This window comes from Ascaphus truei, chromosome 1 (assembly GCF_040206685.1).
Source record: "Ascaphus truei isolate aAscTru1 chromosome 1, aAscTru1.hap1, whole genome shotgun sequence".
NCBI classification, from domain to species: Eukaryota; Metazoa; Chordata; class Amphibia; order Anura; family Ascaphidae; genus Ascaphus; species Ascaphus truei.
In genome coordinates this window covers 149,685,592-149,707,551 of record NC_134483.1, presented here as the reverse complement: position 1 = coordinate 149,707,551, position 21,960 = coordinate 149,685,592, and the positions used below count along the sequence as shown (strand labels likewise).

The window sequence follows — 21,960 nt, the reverse complement described above, 5'->3', positions numbered from 1 at the left end:
TAGTGCCACTACAGGGTGATAAGACGTGTGTTATCTTAAGTATACCTATAGCCCATATTCATGAATGGGCTCAAACCACTCTAACCACGTGACGTCACATGACCTGCGACATCATTTGATGCCGAGTTCTAAGCCAGGGAGGGCGCGAACGCTGGGGCTCCCAGGCAAGGGGGGCACACTCCAAAAACTTTGCGCACTCCTCCATTAGACTATTTGTAGCACTGTACATCTGGATAATGTATCCTGTCTTTAACATGTGTACTCTTGCTTATACTTAAATACTGTATATACAGATGCAGCCACCAGTATCCGGTGACTTGCCTTGGAAAATCTGGGGCAATCTCCCAATAAACTGCAACATTTCTGTAACCAGACTAATGGCCCATCAGATTAACACAGCGGGGGGCCCCTGCAGTCCCATTCAAACTGAATGGGACTGCAGGGACCCACGCTGTGCTAATCCAATGGGCCATTAGTCTGGCTGCAGAATCTCACAGAAATGTTGCAGCATTTACTGTGAGATGCCTTAGTTTTTACCCAGGTAAGTGATCAGACACTGGTGGCTGCATCTGTACATAACAAAGCCATTTTAAAGCTGTTGTCCTTAAACATATTGTATCCAACCACAGAGCAAAAAAGCAGATGAAACACAAACACTGTGTGCACAAATATTGTGTGTGTGTGTGTGTGTGTGTGTGTGTGTTTTTTTTTTATATAAATGTAGTTGACATTTCTATTAGACATATTGGCCTGGAAAAATGTGTTGTTGGTTGTAATATTTTTTAACGGACCAACTTTTTCATAAATAAATTTATAGATCTCGACTTCGTGTGTATTATTTGCATTTTCTTTCATTGACCAAGAATACTTTTCAACTACCTGCTTAAAATGAATAATGCATTTTTTTAAAGTTCTTCTGTTCCTTTAATCACAGAAGGACAGCTCGATGGAAACTTTGAGTTATTGTTTGACTATTAGTACTTGAATAGCCTAAATTATACAGTAAGCCAATAATACTCGTATGTGCACCCAACTATTAAAACATTTAAACTAGCTTTTTATGATCTGTAACCATGGCAAATATTTTCCCTTTCAAGCAGGGATTATCACTACGGGCCTACCTGTCATTCAGATTAAATTGTTTCTATTCATCAGATTTAGTTTATATCGAAGGGTTCAAAGTAGATATATATAAGGTGGTAGAAGAATAAAATTATGTATGTCTGCTTGTTGAGTCAGGTCTAAACAAGCACTACAGAGGGTTTATACCAGAATACATACAACTTGATGCCAGCGACGACCCAAGTTACTTAAAATGGAGCGAATAAACCAAAGTACTCTTACTTGATAAACAATGTCAGTTTCATTTCTAAAAACAGATGAAGGTTGCACCTGAAAAGAAAACGTAGAAATATAAATGTATGACTTTCTTTCAAATAAATTTGCACAATCACACAGAATGACACCCACTGAATTACGGAATTCATCGATTATAACAAATAAATGTATTGGATAATGATAGTTAATGGTAACAAAATACAAAATGTCAGCGATGCAGGAAAGAAAAAATTGTTCAAACTCATTATGATATATGCATGAAATGACTAAGGGGATATGAAGAAATCCCAACTGAGCTTTTAGATTTTACAAACAAGGTCAGACACATCTCTCTTTTACACCATCAAAGAAAATCCCAGAGTCCCTTGTTTTTCCTGAGCTCCCTATGTCTTTCTGCAAGTAAAGCCTCATTTATGGTGGCAGCAACGGTGCGCACGTATACACGCGTGAACAACAAGCCTCTTCTCATAGAGGCCACCCATAGAGCGAGCGACCGCGCGAGTGAAGAAGCGAAACTGCGCGCGATTCTCGGCAAGACAAACAATTTTGTCTTTGCCGCGAGGCGGCCGGGTCATGAGCGCGGTTCAGCCACTGAGGGTGAACCACTCACGTGACATCACGGCCACGCCGTCGCCCCTCCCTGTTGCCGTGGACCTCAGTGTAGGTTTCGCGCGAGTGGCAGGTGCGCGTGACATAATGCGCTCCGTCGCGCGTGGCAAGTACAGTATAATCAAGGCCTTACGTAAAAATGGGGAAGAGAGGCTGACAGGAGGTAATTTCTTGTGCGATGATATTCCGTGTCAGACTTCCTCTCCCTCATTTCCTCACAACTTTTTCTGAGCTCTACAACTGGACAGTGAAATGAAGGATATAGGTGCGTATTTGCTAACCTCGGCTATACCATAAAACAAATGTATGGGCTAAAAGGTGCCGTAAGGTCTGGGTTGTATCTTTTAATATAGTGTTCAATTCAAAGGTTTTTGACCACACGTTTCTACCCTCAGGTCCCTACTCAAAATGCTTCTCTTGCTTTAGACATTTTAAGCAGTTTTCAAATATCCAATGACTGGAGTTTACATGTTCATGAGCCAGCTTCACGGCTCGTTAAATAGGATCGTTAGGTTTTGTCAGTACGCTAGTGTTGTACAGCTGAGACTTGAGCCTGGCTATCCTGCTAAAGAGTGCCTAAACATGCTGTTTTGAGAGAACTACTACGTTTGTCATCACATACTGGTTACGCTGCATTGCGTGAATCTGGAAGTAGTTCAGTGTGTGCACATAATCTGTTTAAATCTCAGATTACATTGTGTGCACAGTCACGACTCTCCGTTCCCCCCTTCTGTGCTGTAGCGCTCTGGCTTTCATGGCTCTTTAGGCCTCGGCCAGGCTCCCTGCTTGCTCGCTGAGGCGCGCTGAGGCTCAGGGAAAGCGGGTGCTTTCACTGGCCTTGCGGTTGCTTACCGCACGCGCTGTCAGGGGGCCGTCAGGGGGCGGGCCGGGGGCGGGCACGTCACTGGCCGGGGGCGGGCCAGTGACATCACGGAGCTGGTTCGCCCTCATTGGGCGAACTGCTCACGTGACCGGCCTGTTGCGCCGGCAAGCGGGGGAATTTTAAATTCCCCTAAGACCTGCGCTTCCGCGCGCTTGCGGAAGCATAGGTGAGCCCCTACTAAAGCCGCTCTAATTGCGACTGTAGGGGTTTAGTGCTGAGCGGGAGAGCGCGTGAGCGCGCTTCCGCCAGCAAGCAGGGAACATGGCCGAGGCCTTACACTCCATGTGCCACAGCTCTGGCAGATCACCTTTCGGTAGCATGACACATACTGGGAACAAAAGCATCCTGGGCCCTCGTACACAACATACTTATTTATAGTTTAAGCTGTACTGATCCATACTGCTCACACATTTCTTACTACTATCTCTGTTTGTCTTAACCCATGTTCATTTGTTTTCAAGATTTTTAAGGAGATTTGATTATTCCAATGTTTAAATGTTTTGTGGCAGAATCCTACAAAAATTTTGCTCGTTTACTTATCATCAATAGTCCTTTTTAACAAGGTTGGTAATATACCAGAAATGAACAGACCAACATTTTTCATTACCAGGAAATCCCATTGGTAGACTTTGTGGACATTGATGACAGATTATTAACTCTATTAACACGGTAGCCGCCTGCACATGCACGTGTTGTGTAGACAGCTACTGTATTAATAGTTTACACCAGGAGTAAGCAAACTTTTAAAATTGAGCCCCCCTTTTAATTTGTGATATTAGTTGCCCCCCCCCCGCCTGCTGTAATCCAAATCACATGGAAAAAAAAAACATTATTAAATCGGTATACAATATAAATGTGAATACAAATACCTAAAAATACTTGCATATTTCAAAAATTTTAAAACAGCAAAACATGACAAATATGATAAGGTTTTTTTTTTTTAATAATCAGTGTAGTAGTATAAGATAATACTGGCTGCAATTTTTTCTGTCACCCACCCTCCTCATCATCATCCTCTCTCTCACCCCCTCCTCTCTCTCATTCCCCCTCCCCCTCGTCTCCCACACCCCTCATCCTTCTCCTCCCACCCCCTCCTCCTCCTCGCTCAACTCCTCCTCCTCTCTCTCAACCACCCTCATCTTCTCTCATCCCCCTCACCCTTCTCATCTTTCATCCCCCCACGCTCCTCATCACCCCCCCACTCTCCTTATCATCACCGCTCCTCACCCCTTCCTGCTTTCACCCCCTTAATACCTGGCTTCGGTAGAAGACCTCGGAAGTGGAGCAGGGCGGTGGGAGAGGCAGGCGGTAGGGAGAAGATCCCCACGTACCCCCAGGAAAAAAAAGCACTGCATATATCTCTAATGTGGTTGCCATAGTAAAAAGTAATAGTGAGGCACAAGATATGTTGACACATACAGGGTCATCCATTGAAAAGAGAGTGGTTCATATAAAGACAAGGACAAGAAACTTCCTAGGAATCCCAATTAGTTTTGTTTTGCAGTCCCTAAAGTGAAGTGAGCGCGTATACTGTAAATATAGTGCTTACTGTTTTTCTATTTCCAGTGACCCTGAGCTTTGTCTTTGAGAGCTGCTGGGAGCTGAATTCCCCTGGTACATCTCCTCTGCTCTTCTTTGCTGTCTCCTTCCAAGAAGGGAGAGGAACCACGTGTAGACCAACATTGCAATGTCTGTGAGATGTACAGTTCCTTGTGTCAGTTCCAGTTATCTTCACCTTACTTAAACTGGAGCTCCCCAATGACTTGCAACTACCTAGAGGAAAAATATTTAAATTTTTTAATTTTACTATAAACCATAATTCTGAAATTGGATTTCTACCTGTTAATTTACTACCGATGACAATGTAAATATTAATGTGGTGTCTACATTTACAGAGATAGAGCTGCCTTCATTGGTTGGTTATCAAGGAAATATACACATAATATAGGTGGTGTTGGTGGGGGGGAGGGGGTGGTCTTTTTAGCCAAATAAATGCACCAATTAGTATTAGAGAACAATTAAAGGAAAATGGATCAAAGGGCAATCAATATACAGTATGTCAATGTATGTTCCTCGGCTCCGATACATTTTGCTAACTAAACTATTATGGCTGTTTGTAAGTGAGGATGTGGGAAAAATCATCCTGCAAAATAATAAGTATGAAAGTGGTATCAGCATGGCTAGAAACATTTAGCAAATGCCATTTTGATACAGAAGCAATAGCCCCACTTGATTAAAGCAAAATAAATAGTTGTTCTTTAAGGGTCTGTTGCTATCTGAATGGCCCCGCTACTCCCAAAATAAACCCCCGTCTTCTCCCTAAATAATACAAGTATATTAAAGGGAAAAAAAACTTTTTTTTGTTTTTGTAGGTAATCACTATTGGTGAAATTTTTGTTGTTGAAAGTGAGGAGCTTTTCAGCTAAAACTGCTCCTGATTTTAAGCTGTTGATCAAAAAGAATACCTCCTCTGGGGTCCACAATTTTCACTACAGCTTTTGTCCTGGTGCCAAGAACAGCATTCACGGCAGAATTCAGAACCACTTCAAAGATCTCATCATCTTCTTCTAATCCATCCTGGGTAATTGCTATATTCCACATCTTGGTTGACACTCCTGCAACAAGAAAACATTTCAATTACTCGTTTAATTACTATTTCAAATAACCTGGTGATAGAGAAATATATTAATTAGCATGTCTGCAGCTAGACGGGAAGAGTCGATGGCTGCTATTGTGCCCATAAAAACCTGATTTCCCTCCCTCCCAGCCCCCTGCTGTTCTCTCAAATCACAAAAAGAGTCTACATAGACCCCTGAACAGTGTTGTTTAACTCATTTATTGCTGAAGGACCTGGAATACATTACATAACAAGGCAATGCAGACACTTGCATCTCTTTAAATTGAATTTGAAATAAAAAAACAGCATTTCTTTTGTAAAACAGAAGATGAAAACTCTCTTCAAATGTGTGTTTTGTTTTTCTTTATTCGGGATTGTCATAGTTTGTACATTGAATGGCTCAATCTGTGCTGGTCTACTAGTAAGACATTTGTGTTTATTTGTCCTTTCTACAGGAGCTCTCTGCAGGGATTATAATTTACTGGTTTAACATTTCAGAGGTTACCTGCAGCCACTATTTCCATATTGTGGAGACTATACAATGGTGGACAGTTTTGTTTATTGTTAGATGTAAAGTAGACTGATAGGGAAGCCCCTGCCGCTGCCTCAAACAAGTAATGGGTGCATGGTGCTTTGGGTGTATAAATGGAGGGGAGTAGGGTAGAGATAGAACCCAATTGTTAGATGTAGTAATAATGGGTTTGCTGTCTTTTGATCAATTGTAAAATTATTATTTTTTTTACAAAAAAAGGCTTAGTATATATGAGAGTGGCTTGTAGCATTTTTCTGAAAAAAAAATGTATTCGGTTAGCTGGAACGCCACCAAAATTCAACTTTGAACTAAGCACATCTTGTAAGAGTGACAAAGCCCAATAATATCCTAAATTGATTCAAAATACAGTAAATCTCAACATCTACTAATTTAAAGCTTTTAACGTGTCACTGACCTAACTAGTTTTAAGAATTGTCACTGTATTGTAGAGATTCCATGATTGCTATGTCCTGCCACCTAAATCCCCAGCTCCCCCCAGCCACACGTACTCTCCATCCAAAGTGAAGGCAGTGGTAACATCAGGTTGAAACTTAATCTGACTTTATCTGTCATGTGTTTCTATCTCAGAAAATAGGTATTATTTAGGAAATATTTTAGTTTCTTCTAGTTAAAAAAAAGTCCATGAAAGGGACCTGCAGTAATATGGTTGGATGCCATTTCACAAGGAAAGGAAAACACTGCTAAAAGTATTATTATTATTATCTTCATCGTTTATTTGTAAATCGCCAACATATGCCGCAGCGCTATATGACGGGGGTGCAGAGTTATTTATGTCACATAACCAGGACCAAATAAGGACAAACAAGTGCAAACAGATACAGAAGGTAATGAGGACCTTGCACGTGAGAGCATACACTCTAGAGGAGTATAGGGGAATTAATCTTTAAAAGTGGACATATCCACCAAATTTACATATGGAATGAATGTTAAATGCATGGAGAGGCTTGTTAGCAGATTACATAAATGCAACTACTGCTTTACATCTACATCATTTCTGAAATATATGGAAAAGCTGTATTTTTAGCGGCGGTGGAAATTTAAATGTAACGGGTATTCCCTGTGAATACAGACGCTACTACTGCTGTGTATACCTGTGCGGCTCTCAAGAGCCTAAGCCTCCGCTCGGGGAGCCTGGGGTACATACAAATAAATATCTCGTGGTGCAACGCCTCCACCTGGGAGGGATCCCAATGGAGTGGGAGGAGGCCCTCACAGGAAACAATCACGGTAAGCACACGGTTGTAAAACAAGACAGGCTTTAGTGCATATATGTGCATAACTTATCCCAATCACATTCAATGTGAGCACTGCATTAGGATATAACGTAATCCCCACACCAACCACCGTGTACCCCCACACCGTGTCCACAGTATAACCCCCCTTGTCTCGTGGTTAGCGCTGCCACTATGTGTGAGTACTCGTGTGTGCACGTGCGTAACGTTACCTGCCCAGTGCGACGGCACCTGGGCATTAAAGGGTCTTTGGCGGTGTCTGGTTCCTCCGGGGAGATGCACTGTACCCTGGTACAGTCCGCTCTCTCTCTGCGGAAGAGGCTTGATCCCAAGCCTCTAGATGGGAAGCGCAGCGTCCGCTGTGTCCCTAACTAGCACTTGAAATAGTAAGGGGCAGGGTCCCTAATCTGGGGCCTGTCCCTGTAGTAACACAACCTACTGGGTGGCTCAGGGCTGACTGGGGCCTAGGGGGCTGCTGGCCTAGTACAGTGAGTCACTGACTCCTGCACCCTCACCTCCTTCCCCTAGCCTCTCCTGGCGCCGACTAACGTGCTTCCAAACCCGCGCGAAATGTATCTATTCCTGAGCAGGGAGATACTGTAGCCCTATTGGCTCCCTGGGGTCATGTGGGGCACTCCTGAGGCTAATGAGACATGTAGTCCCTGCTTAGAGCCCTCCCCTGGTTGGCTAGGCTGCCGCGCAATCACTGCGCATGCGCAAGCACTCTAGTGGCCGCCGCCTCTACCTCCCGCACTGCGCATGCGCGAAGGACAATATGGCGGCACCCTGCATTGTCGGGCCACCGCGGAGTCTCCGGCGCTCCCTGCTCGGCCCCCACCCTCCAGAAACTCCGGCGGGTCTGCCGCTTGGCGCTGGCAGCACTCGCCATCGCTCTTAGCGCGGAGGTAACGAGGGGGTGTCGCCGAGCAGAGGGGGACCCGGCTACATCCTCCCCCTGGTAAAAACCCCAACGATTTCGCTTGGGATACATAACTTGGATAACTATATACAGCAGTTATATAATGAAAATGGCACAACATCGTTATATAATAAAAATGCAACAATCAAATGCGATCTTACACTTATCAGCTCTAAATCAGATTGTACATTTCATTGAACATCACAATGACTGACTGCACTTTGCTGCAAGCTCACTGCTGAGCCTCATAAGGGGTGCCCCAATATGATCATAGGTTACCCGGTTTGGAGGGTACCTTACTCTTTGGCTCATACGGAGCTGTTCTTCAGCAACTCCCTCTGGGGAGTAATAAGTACAGTCCTGAGGCTCAGCCTCTTCCCTTGAGGGGAGAAATTTCTCTGAACAGTCTCTGTCATATCGTCTTTTGTTGCCAGCATTCAGTTTAGCTGTAGACTTCTCAGCCTGTTGGTAAGCTTGCTGCAAACTGTCCTTGAGTCTTTGCACATATTTGAAGTGGGTAGCATTGTGTATCCCATCCATTGATACTCGAAGACGCACATCTACTGGCAGTCTTGCCTCTCGCCCAAACATGAGGAAGTATGGGGAGAATCCAGTGGACTCGTGGCGGGTACAGTATACACGTGTACCAAAGCTTCCACGTGTCGACTCCATTCCGTTTTCTGCGCACCCTTCAGGGTTCCGAGCATATCCAACAAGGTCCTATTAAATCGTTCTGGCAAAGTGTCTCCTTCGGGGTGGTACAGAGTCGTCTGTGATTTGGCAATATTCAACATTTTGAGTAATTCCTGGATCAGAGTGCTCTCGAAATCTCGACCTTGGTCTGAGTGAAGCCGGTTTGGAAGACCGTAGTGAACGAAGTACTTCTCCCATAGTATTTTTGCTACTGTGATGGCCTTCTGGTCTTTCGTGGGGAAGGGCTGAGCATAACGGGTGTAATGGTCCATGATGACCAGCACGTTACAGATTCCTCGGGTATCGGGCTCAATACACAGAAAGTCCATACACACTAGGTCCATTGGACCCGAACTCTTGAGATGGGCCATGGGCACTGCTCTGGTAGGCAAAGTCTTGCATTGTATACACCGGGAACAACGGCGGCAGTGGTGTTCCACCGCTTCCCGCATCTTGGGCCAGAAGAAGCGGTCTCTGACTAACCCAAAAGTCTTCTCTACACTGAGATGCCCATGTTCATCATACAGAGACTTCAACACCATATATCTCAAGTTTTCGGGTAGAACCAGTTGTCGCCTATCAGGGTGGTTGTGATATTGTACTACCCTATAGAGCAAGCAATTGTCCATCTCAAACTTGTCCACCTCACGCATTAGCAACGTGATCAGGTCTCTGGGAGCACTTTTCAGGAGAGCTGGATTATTTCTTTGAACAGCTTGCCGAATGATGCTGATTACCGGATCTCTCAGTTGGTAGTCCACTAGGTCTTTCCATCTTATGACCTTGTCGTGAGTTATGTTCATTCCCTTTGGATCGCAGTAGGTGGCTGGGATAGCCTGCGATTGACATCCTAAAGAATCTGCCACTCGTAGTTCTGAGAAGGCCACTTGATCATTGATGACGGATGCTATGCTACACATTGCTCGCATCCCGGGCCCCGGGATCTCATCCCATTCATCATCATCGGGAGTAGCACTCAGTCCTGGTCGTCGGGATAGAGCATCAGCTCCAATGTTCAAAGGCCCCGGCTTATACTTCAGAGAGAATCTGTAATTACATAGGGTTGCCAGCCATCGGTGCCCTGCGGCATCCAACTTGGCAGAGGTATTGATGTACGTGAGAGGATTGTTATCCGTCCTTACCTCAAACAAAACACCATAAAGGTAATCATGGAGTTTCTCTGTGATCGCCCATTTGAGAGCCAGGAACTCTAACTTGTGTACAGGGTATTTCTGTTCACTGGGTGTCAGACTGCGGCTGATGTAGGCTACAGGCCGAAGACCCTCTGGGTGCTTCTGATGTAAGACAGCGCCCAGGCCATTGAGACTGGCATCCACATGCAGAACGTATGGTTGTTCTGGATCAGCATACGCAAGCACTGGTGCTTCGGTCAGGCTTTTGTTCAAGTTCAGGAAGGCTTGTTCACACTCGGAAGTCCACTTATTGCCAAACGGTTGACGGGCCGACGTGGCCTTCCTTCCGGTATCTTCGGGGTATATCTTCAAAAGATTGTTCAGGGGTTTAGCTCGACTAGAGTACCCTTGACGGTAATACCCAAAGAAACCCAGGAATGACCGCAGTTCCGTGACATTCTCGGGACGAGGCCAGTTCACTACCGCTTCTACTTTGGCCGGATCAGTAGCAATTCCTTGAGCAGACACTATGTGTCCCACGTAAGTCACCGAGGTGTGACAGAACCGACACTTGTCGAGGGTCAACTTTAATCCTTCTTTTCCAAGACGGTCTATAACCTTAAGCAGCCTCTCTTCGTGCTCCTCCAGGGTCTTTCCGAAGACAATGATGTCGTCCAGGTAGACTAGACACTCCCGAGGATTCATGTCTCCGATGGTTTTCTCCATCAGTCGCTGGAAGGTAGCAGGGGCTCCACATATACCTTGGGGCATACGCGTAAATTGGTAGAAACCCAGGGGGCAGACGAAGGCTATCTTTTCCTGGTCCTCTGCATTCATAGGTACCTGGTAGTACCCAGATCGTAAGTCAAGCACACTGAACCATTGGCTCCCGGTTAGAGCATTCAGAATCTCTTCAATGCGGGGAAGGTTGTATTGGTCGGGTACCGTACAATTATTCAGGGTTCGATAATCGACACACAGTCTTACAGATCCGTTCTTCTTCCTTACAACCACTATGGGTGATGCGTAAGGACTCCGAGACTCTGTCAATATCCCAGCGGTCTCCATTTCTTTCAGGACGTTCCTTACATCGTCCACATCCCTGGGGGCGATGCGGCGAGAGCGTTCACAGAATGGAGTGGCGTCACTCAACCTAATGGTGTGTTGGGCGCTGCGACTGTGGCCCACATCCATCTCACTTGTGGAAAACACAGTCCTTCGTTCATTCAGCTTTGCTGTCAGTCGACCCTTCCACTCAGTTGGCAGCGTCGAGTCTCCGAAGTTGAAATCCAGATCGACTAACTGCTCACCCACTGCAGCGGTGTTCACCTGTGGCACTGTTTCCACAGGGCTGACCGGATATATGCTGCCCATACTGCGTCCTGCATCAATATCCATCAGGAATGGGGAGATGTTCTGAACATACACGTAGGTTCGTAGAGGAATTTTGGTCGTCCACTTTCTTACTTCGGGTATTATCCTATACCCTCTCTGAACCTCTTCCTCAGGGGTACTCTCCAGAGAGAAAAGGTGATCGGTCACATCTCGATCGGGATAAAAGCACCAGATGGCCATGCGTTGCACTCCCCCTGGTAAAATGGTCGTCAGTCCGCGTTGACGATTGTAGAGGTCCCCGTGACACTCTAAGGCATATACTCTGTAGCACTCCTCCCGCAGTACAGGGTCAAGGAGCAGATTGGCCATTGGTAATTCGTTGGTCTCTTTCAGATAGGCTCTGATTACGGCTCGCACTATATCTGTATTCGTTCCCAAGATGACCGGGTACTGACACTGTCCTTGAGGCTTCGGACATACCATTGCCTCCACATGCATGGGATGTTTCTTGCCGGTGTTCAGTTAGAGTATCTCCAGTTGAACTCTCACAATCCCATCGATGGGGTAATCTTCGTTGGTCATAGAATTGTCTGTATATTATGGTCACTTGGGATCTGGTGTCTAGTAGAGCAGAGGCATAGACTCCTTCTACTACCACACGCACGACACGCAAGTTCGCAATTTCCACAGTACCAACTGAATTCGTTGAAGGAAATCTGACAGGTCTTCTTTCTCTTTCTTTCTGAGACCGTAATATTTGAAAGACAGCTCACTTTCCTCTTCATCTTTGCCATAGATCTGGACTAACAAGTCTACCATCTGATGAGCAGAGAGATCAGGGTCTTGGTCGCGCTGTGCACTGACCATGGTGGATGCCGGGGGTCTGACGCTTTCCAGGATTCTCTGCCGTCTTACCGCTTCTGAGCAGGGCCATTCCTCGATCACCTTGAGCGTGTGTTCCTTCCAAGACTCGATGCCTTCCTCACCTGCGGGGACGGGAACCATTCCTGAAAACGCCTTCAACTTCCTGTAATTCTGAGCTTGGGCTGACGTAGTTATAGCTTTCACAAGCTGCGGGAATGTCACTCCTAGCATGGAGCCGTCACTGTCTGAGGAACTTGCGATCTCCGCTCCCTGACTGTTAGGGGTTGGTGTGAAGCTGCTCATTAATCTGTTAGGGACTGGTGATGTTGGTGGGCTACCGGCCCAGCTGGTGGCCCTTCCTAGCAACAGAAGAGAAAGTCACTCGGGGTAGGGATACGTCTGATCTGATGGGAGTACTGGCGGTCATGTCTTTGCCTTCCCAACCCGCATGTCTGGTAGGGGAAGTTACGTAACTGGAGACGGTTCTAGGGTAAATGAGAGGCACCCTTGCGGTAAAGTCTCTGGTAGATACACTACTTGTGGGCCTCTATCAGGGGGTAAAGCTTGTTCTGTGGCCAGTAATATGGTGTTCTCTTGCTGGTCAAGGTGGTAGTGCTTACTGATGATGCGGGCCCTCTCTAGACCAGGTAATGTCCTTACTGCACTGTAGACAGTAAACATGGGTACATCGGCAGGTACCCCTCCTACGGCAACTACGTGTCGCAGGAGCTCTCCAATTCTTTCGGCCCAGGTGCCCACTTGTTGTGGCGTGAACGCGGGCATGCTGACTGATACGATACTACGTGAACTACTGAGTAGGGCACCCCAGGGCTATCTCAGCAGCGCCTCCAAATGTAACGGGTATTCCCTGTGAATGCAGACGCTAATACCTGCTGTGTATACCTGTGTGGCTCTCAGGAGCCTAAGCCTCCTCTCGGGGAGTCTGGGGTACATACATATAACAATCTCGTGGTGCAACGCCTCCACATGGGAGGGATCCCAACAGAGTGGGAGGAGGCCCTCACAGGAAACAATCACGGTAAGCACACGGTTGTAAAACAGGACAGGCTTTACTGCATATATGCGCATAACTTATACCAATCACATTCAATGTTAGCACTGCATTAGGATATAACGTAATCCCCACACCCACCACCGTGTACCACCACACCGTGTCCACAGTATAACCCCCCTTGTCCCATGGTCAGCGCTGCCACTATGTGTGAGTACTCATGTGTGCCCATGCGTAACGTTACCTGCCCAGTGCAACGGCACCTGGGCATTAAAGGGTCTTCGCAAAGGATCCGACGACCTTCCTGGCGATGTCCGGTTCCTCTGGGGAGATGCTCGGTCAGGGCGGTCCACCCTTGGTACAGTCCGCTCTCTGTCTGCGGACGAGGCTTGATCCCAAGCCTCTGGATGGGAAGCGCAGCGTACGCTGTGTCTCTAACTAGCAGTTGTAATAGTAAGGGGCAGGGTCCCCTAATCTGGGGCCTGTTCCTGAAGCAACACAACCAGGGCTAACTCCAGAAACTCCGGCGGGTCTGCCGCTTGGCGCTGGCAGCACTCGCCAGCGCTCTTGGCGCGGAGGTAACGAGGGGGTGTCGCCGAGCAGAGGGGGACCCGGCTACATAAATATGCACTGTATATAGAAAAGTCACAGTACAATTGTTAATTTGTAGCTCAGTGTTGTTGTCCTGGAACAGGATTGTTCATTTCTGTTCCCCCCGTTTGCAGCTCTGCCTGCTAGCCCTTTATATTTCAGTTGCATGTTTTCCCTGCTCTGAAAACACACAGTGCCTGTGTAATTGATACATTTTGTTACATGTTCTTTCTCCACACAGCCTCTAGCTGAGATTGGGTTATTTCAACCCCCCCCCCCTCCCTTGTCCTTGCTGACAAGTTAGTTTGGTCCTGAGACTATTCCTGTCTCCCAGGAACCCCTCACTTCCTTTTTCCATCCTAAGCAGGCTGAGTGAGTACCTCTTATGCTTCTACCCCCTGGCTTGGCCATTCCGTTTTTACCTTCCTCTAACTACAAAGCACCTTCACCCTCTCACCACACCATACCATCTACAAGTGCCTTTATGTGTCTAATGCTTTCCCAGTAAAGTTAAGAAAATATAAAAGGACTTGGTGTGCTTTCAAAAGGGGATGAGTTAAGCTATCTGGCCTCATCCACATCCTACATGTGGCCCTGGTTCCAGAATAGTTGTGGAACATAAGTACTTGGAATTCAAGAAATTCCCATGCCTAAAAGCACTAACTGCATACACAGTTCTGCCCACCTCTGAACATGCAGTGTTCTCCTCTTTGGAAAATAGAACCCCCAAAACTCACTGAAGTTACACACCCATCTCAATACAGATTCTTCAAACCTTATTAAAGTACCTACAGAAAAACCAATGCTGTGAAACAAAGTTTTATTTGCTATTTATTTATGTTATTTATATAAGGGGACAGTGTGAAGGTCAGTAGCCCCAATTAAACACAAATTACTGGGTTAATTGCCCAATCAACTATATTTATTTTCTTATTAGTCAACAGTCTTTATAGTAGCATTCTAGTGATAAGTGTGATGTTATTACTATATAAGGGCCATTTATTTCTAGATCATCTGCAAGCTGTTCATGTCTCTACTGTGTTTATAAGGCTGAGTCCAAACAGCCTTCGCCCGCACGGAGGCGTGCGCGTCCGTGATGTTATCCGCGTGAAGCGGGTACGTTTTTCGGACATGCTAGATGTGCCGTCGGGGGGGGGGGGGGCGTGTCAAGGGGTGTGTCAGAGACGCCTCATTGTGTGAACCACTCACGTGACCTGCCCGTCGCGGCGAGAAATCAGTTTCAAATGATTCCTCACGCATCGCGCGCGGCCTATGGCCGTGATTAATGCCTTATGGCATCGCCTCCGGTCGCCTCCGCACGATCTGTGGCAGCATGGACTCAGCCTTAGGCTGGGGCCATGGTGCCGCAGACCGTGTGGAGGCGTCCGCATGCTCACCGATCAGATTGCCTTAAGGCTGTGATCGCGGCCATGCAGCGGGCGGAAGCGGGCGCACGTTGCACAAGAAATCAATTGAAACTGATTTCTTGGCACGACAGCCCGGTCACGTGAACTTATATGCTTATTTATATGTTGTGGGTATTTTGGGGGTTCAATATGAGCTTGTACTGTAGGTGTTCTGTATGTTTTATAATTCTTGTTCAGCTAGTCTTGGCTGATTGGAAAGTGGCAACCTCCTACCTAATTGAAGCTCACTCCCTCCCACATTTAAATGGTTAAAAGCTCACTCCATGGCATCTCCCACTATCAGGGGAACTTGCCTGCATGCAGTGTGATTGTGACAAATCTATTACAGAGGGCTTTTCCTGGTAATGTACTGGTTAATAAAAGCTTCAATCAGACTTAGAACTTTTGCAACTAATATTGACAGATTTATTATAAATCATTCTTCCTGGCAATGCACAGGTTACTAAGAATCTATATTATTGTTAGGGACCCTTGAAACGTGGTCTGCCGTGCAGTTGGCTCAAGGGCTTACAACAATTTGGCCAAAATGTTAAACTAAAAGACCATTTTATTTATTAGTTATTTATACAGGTATATTTAGGCACTGTACCGTATATAAGTTTTTCTGGATGTGCACTGAGCTTTGTCTGTGTTTTATGTTATGTCTCTGGTTTTAGCAGCATGGTGCCGCAGACCGTGTGGAGGCGTCCGCATGCTCACCGATCAGATTGCCTTAAGGCTGTGATCGCGGCCATGCAGCGGGCGGAAGCGGGCGCACGTTGCACAAGAAATCAATTGAAACTGATTTCTTGGCACGACAGCCGGGTCACGTGAGCGGTTCACTCCTAGGCACGCCCCCCACAGAGCGGCTCGACACGTCTCCACTGGCCACAAAACGCACCCGTTTCACGCGGGTAACATCACGGCCAAGCACACATCCGCACGGGCGAAGGCTCCATTGCCCCAGCCTTAGGCAGGAGTGGGGAATTGTGACTTAATTTTTTTAAAGTTCAAAACTAAAACGAAATAAATTGATGTGAGAAAAACCAAAACACTTAATTGTTTTTAGAACCTAGACAAAATGCTCAGGCCACTGGCTCATGGGCTATTTGGTGGGTTCTGCATATTCAGTTGTCCTTACAGTAGTTCATTGTACATTCAGTGTTCTGTTCTAACTCTCTCTTATTTTAGCATACAATACAATAAACAAGTATATATACAGTATATATATATATACAGTATATATATATATATACAGTATATATAGTATATATATATATATATAAATACAGTGTATATATATACAGTATATATATATATATATATATATATATATACAGTATATATATATATACTGTATATATATATATATATATATATATATATATATATATATATATACTGTATATACACACACACACACACACACACACACACACACACACACACACACACACACACACACACACACACACACACACACACACACCTGAATAAGGGGTCCTGTGGAACTGAATCATGGGGACAGAGGATATTAGCTGTTGTATCTGCCGGACAAGAACCCTTGTCTGGTAGACACAATATGGTTGCACTGTCATCAAGAAATGACAGTGCAGCTTTCTACTAGTGACCCAGGTATATTAGTTTATATTTGATTCTACCAACAGATACGACAGCTCATGTCTCCAGAATTGGGCGTCGGCGGAGGTCAGAGAGAACAGCTGTTCAGGTACTGATTTTTTAAATTTAATTTTTAGCAATTGAGGAGGGATCTCTGTTTTTGTGTTAGTCATTGGAGGCCATTTGGAGAAAAGGTGCCACATTAATATTGATGATGAGTCAAGCTCCAAAGCCCAACATCTGATTGTCAAATAATGACATGCCCTTTACATGTTGGCGTGAAATCTTTCTTGTACAACTTAAAAAAAAAAAAAAAAAAAATGTTTTTACTAATTTACCCATCAAGCTGCTCCAATCTCTGTTTTTATGCTGTCAGAGATTAAACTCTAAAATGTTACATCTGGCTCTCAAGCCGTCCCATTGGCACGTCTTGCCTGCAAACCTATGTAAGACTGGCGCACTGTCAGATAGTGTTTGACAAAGCACTTCCTAGATGATTAAACATTTGGCACCAGTTTATCACTCCTATGATCTTGGTTGCCTTGTTATCTGAGGATGATTAACTACACGGTGTCAGTTCCTTGCAATCTGTGTTTCTCGGGAAGTAAAGAAACATGAAGCTTGGAATTTTCTAACGTGCTTTCTCGCGTGAAAAGCAAAGGCTTGCTAGCCTTGAAAATCAGCCTCCCCAGCAAAAGCAACCCCCATTCCAAGTTTGAACCCATAGCCTTATTCCAAGCAGTGCAATGACAAGTAGCACAGAATGTACTTCCAAGAGGTGCTTTTCATGACCTATAGAATGTATGAAAAGAGCATTGCTATTTATAATGGACATTAACACACGAAAAACGCATCAATAAAAAAAAAAATTGTTTATCGGGTGCTAATGTTAGTGTATAATCCAAAGGTATATCAAGATTGTACACCTTTGTTAACATTTAATTGCTGGAGGGATTGTGTCACCAGTGTGCCGTGGCCCCTCCGACACATCGCAATTACCGGACAGCTCCTCAGAGCGATCATGGCAATTAAAGATGAGGAGTCCTCCATTTCTACTACGTCAATGAGCCCTCTGTGATTCTTATCATTATTGAAAGCATGTGAGATGGGCGCTTTAAATCTACCACAACCAAACAGACCATGTCAAGTTTGGCATCATGATATCCAGGATTTCGCAATAATAACACAGTGGAATCTAATCTACTCAACATATGTTCATATATTATAGAGGAGATGAAACAAGCCTTACTTGGCAGTTGTGCCTCAAAAACTATGGCACTGCATACACTGTGAGTGTTTTAAAATAATTATCTTATTAAAAATATATGAAATTGTCCTTTTAACAATTGTTGAAGTTTTGGTTATTCTAGAAAATATTGTGCCATTTCATATAAATTTGCCTTTTTTTTATTACATTGGAGGTTATTTAATAAAGTCTCCCCACTGCAATACTGAGGCAAAACCAGTGCATAAGAAGTGTACCAGATTTAATAAATACATTATCTAATAGCTTTCAACAAGATTCATTTTATTTAATGAATAAGGTGCTCTATTTGCTCTAGTTTTGCAGCTGGGAGACTTTAGTATATAGACATCAATATATCTGAACATAGTCAGTGTCTTAACACATGTTGTCCTGGTGAGGGTTGATATATCACATTTATCATCTGTATTTGATTTCTATCAAAATAGCCCAATAACACATTCCTGAAGGGGGTGGTAAATACTGGGAATAGAAATCTATGCAGCAGGTGTATTGCCTATGTATAAATTCTTCATTACTTGGTTATTCAAAACATCTGAATATATTTGCATAGATTACATTCCACAACACTTTTTTTATTTCAAACATTTTTATTGTTTTCTGATAGGGGTACATTCACATCACATGGTTGTTTATAGACAGTAAACTTAATTAACATATACATTTAAAAGTGAACAACCCGAAGCATCTCAAAGTTGATTGATCAAGAAGAGTCGATCTGCTCCTAGTATTTTGTAACCTCCTATGCATTTAGATTCTATTATGTAGATCCCCGTCCGGGAGAATTAACAGTTATAGGAGGATCTTAGATCAAACCCCTTATATTAGTACTGTAAAGGATAGACAGAGAGAAAGAGGGGGAAAAGAGAGAAAAACAGAAGGAGAGGGGAGAGACGGGATAGGAACGGGGAAACCATATCTCATTTTTAATCTCTTTAATTATAAGGCCACTGTGCCCAAACTTTCTCATATTGTACTATATTCTGTTTCATGAGCGCCGATAGGTATTCCATAAGCTTGACCTCGCTTACCTTGCGAAGGACCATTTGCTTCGAAGGGGGTTTAATCTTTTTCCAATTAGCTGCTATTGAGCAGCGAGCCGCAGTCAGGATGAACGAAGCCAATTTTTTAAGAGGGACAGAGATATCTTCGATGGGTTTCGCGAGTAGGCATATCAGCGGGTCCATCCGTATCTCAACTCCTACCGTCTCCTCAACCAATGAGCATATCATATTCCAGAAAGTCTGGATCTTTGGGCATGTCCACCATATATGCACCATATCTCCTCTCTGGCCGCACCCCCTCCAACAGAGGTCAGACAAGCCAGGGAAGATCCGGCTCAGCCTACTCGGGATTAAGTACCATTGGTATAGAATTTTATATATATTTTCCTTAGTAGTAGTGCAAATAGAAGTTTTGGCTGCTGCTTCCCAAATATCCTCCCATTCATCTCTGTCTATATCAAGATTGAGGTCTTCAGCCCATTTCATCATATAATTGTGGTTGACGGGACTCCTGGACCGTGCTAGCCCCGCGTAAATCTCTGAGATCAGACCCTTCCGGTATGTGCCTACCATACACATCTTTTCAAAAGACGTTGGACCTTCAAATTTGGATGTTTGGGAAATTGTTAGGAGAAAGTGTCTGATCTGAAGATAACCATAAAGTGGGAGTTTCAAGGGGAGGCATTTCTCCTGTAAATCAAGTAACGGAATAATAGTCCCTTTGTCTATTAGATCTCTTGCTGATTTCATATTAGCCAAACTAAATGCTTTAAGGTTCCCTGGGACACAACCCGGAGGGAATTCTGGGTTACCAAAAATGGGAGTGAGTATGGAGGGTGAAGACGTCAGTTTATATTTTTTTCTTGTTTTTGTCCAAATTTTCCACGTGCATCTCATTGCTCCCAGGCCTGTTCTGTCCGATATTATCTTCTCTCCCCCTCCGGACCAAAGTATTGCCCCGAGTGAGAGGGGAGCGACACAGGAGGACTCAATTTCCAACCAGCCACAAGACACTGGATCGTTGTTCCAAACTATCGCTTGTTTTAGGTGGGTCGCTTGATAATAATTAATTATATCTGGTACTCCCAGACCTCCACACTCTCGTGGTGCCAACATTACCGATCTAGCCACCCGCGGCTTTTTGTCCTTCCAGATAAATTGGAAAATACTATTTTGAATGCTTTTGAGGTCTGCCAGCGGAACACAGACCGGGAGTGTCTGGAAGACGTATAGTAGCCTGGGAAGGATGTTCATCTTAACAGATGTCACTCTTCCGAGCCATGAAATGTGGTACTTGTTCCAGCACTGGAGGTTTTTTTTAATTTCTGTAAATAAGGGGGGGAAATTATATTTATATAAGGTAGTATAAGAATTTGCGATTCTGATCCCTAGGTATTTAATGTTGTTAGGGCTCCATTTATAACTAAAATTAATTTGCAATAGTTTTACCTCGGGGTCGAGGAGAGATAGGTTCAGGGCTTCAGATTTATCGCTGTTAATTTTATACCCTGATACCCGGCCAAATTTTTCCAGCTGTGATTGGAGGTTAGGTAAAGTCGTCATTGGGGACGACAATGACAAAATGATATCATCGGCAAAAAGAGATATTTTGTATTCTCGCTCTCCAATAACAATCCCTTTTATATCATCGTCATTTCTAATTGTGGCCGCTAGTGGTTCAATCGACAATGCAAACAGAAGTGGAGATAAGGGACAACCCTGCCTTGTACCATTCGTAATTTTTATGGGACTTGAGTCTCCTCCCGGGAGTTTTACAACCGCTGTTGGGTTTTTGTACAGAGCTCTGATCCCCTCTAAGAAGGGGCCCCTGAAGCCGAATTTAATCAATGTTTGGTCTAAAAAGTCCCACTTAATTCTATCGAATGCTTTTTCGGCATCCAAGCTTAACAAAAATGCTCTTGTACCTGAGAGATGCACGTGGTCCACAATGTTTATTATTTTCCGAGTATTATCTGAAGCTTGTCTGCCCGAAATAAATCCAACCTGGTCTTTATGAATCAAGCTCGGAAGAATCAGGTTTAGTCTGTTTGCTAAAATCTTACTATATATTTTTATTCCACAACACTTTAAGGATACTATACTGAAGAAACTATGTTTTTTTTAACGTTAGCCATGCCACCTGTGGCTACTAATCTACCCTACTCCTGGCCATAAGCCCTGGTAGAATCAGGCTGCCAGTAGTCAACATGGGGTTTTCCCCCTCTTTGGAGCTGCACTTGAGTGACAGTGGGAGGCGGTGACATCAGGCCTAAGTATGTCCAATCCTGGGACAGACCTGATGCCCTCCTCATGGCTGTACTTAAAAGTGGTGCCACCCCAAATTTAGGGAGTGCCTCTCCCCACTGAAAGAGGCAGGTTGCACACAGGGGGCCTGAGATTGGGGCCTTCCCTGTTCCTCTTCCCCTTGGGGGAGAGCGAGTGTAGACCTATACCCTGACTCCTGATAGGGAAGTCGGGAAGAGTTAGGACAGCTGCAGGGGCCCTGACCTGTAGTGATTGTCCAGGGGCCATTATCCAGCTGATTCTGAGAAGCTGTGATTGTGCAGACCACTGCTGTGTTGTGGTGATATCAATAAAGACTGTTCCTGTTTGCATATAACTCCTGCCTGGGTGTGATCTTACTGGGAGGAGAGGAAGTGTTTCTACCGTAGGAGATAGCCTCCATTCATCTTGGAGCCTGCGGCAGAAGGAGGCGCTGCACTCATAACAAACCATGTGGGTAATGTACCCCAGAAACCTGATCCTGTGTGCCCATTACCATCGGCAGACAGCTCAGCCCTCCTGTTAACAGCATGCACCACACGCTTAGAAATGGCAGAATCTCCCAGAGGGTGGGGAAACACCGTTACATAACCAAATACTGTGT

General features: G+C 44.8%; 1 protein-coding gene across 2 annotated transcripts in view; it reads right to left on the bottom strand.

The window, feature by feature from the left end:
• Positions 1 to 21,960, bottom strand: part of FREM1 (FRAS1 related extracellular matrix 1) — a 204,673-nt gene that overhangs the window by 14,145 nt on the left and 168,568 nt on the right. For both annotated transcript variants that reach the window (XM_075595856.1, XM_075595864.1), the window contains exons 30-32: positions 5,296 to 5,445; positions 4,380 to 4,603; positions 1,345 to 1,392 (exon numbers count right to left, since the gene is read on the bottom strand). In XM_075595856.1, coding sequence (XP_075451971.1) covers positions 1,345 to 1,392; positions 4,380 to 4,603; positions 5,296 to 5,445 — 422 coding nt within the window. The remainder of the gene's footprint in view (positions 1 to 1,344; positions 1,393 to 4,379; positions 4,604 to 5,295; positions 5,446 to 21,960) is intronic.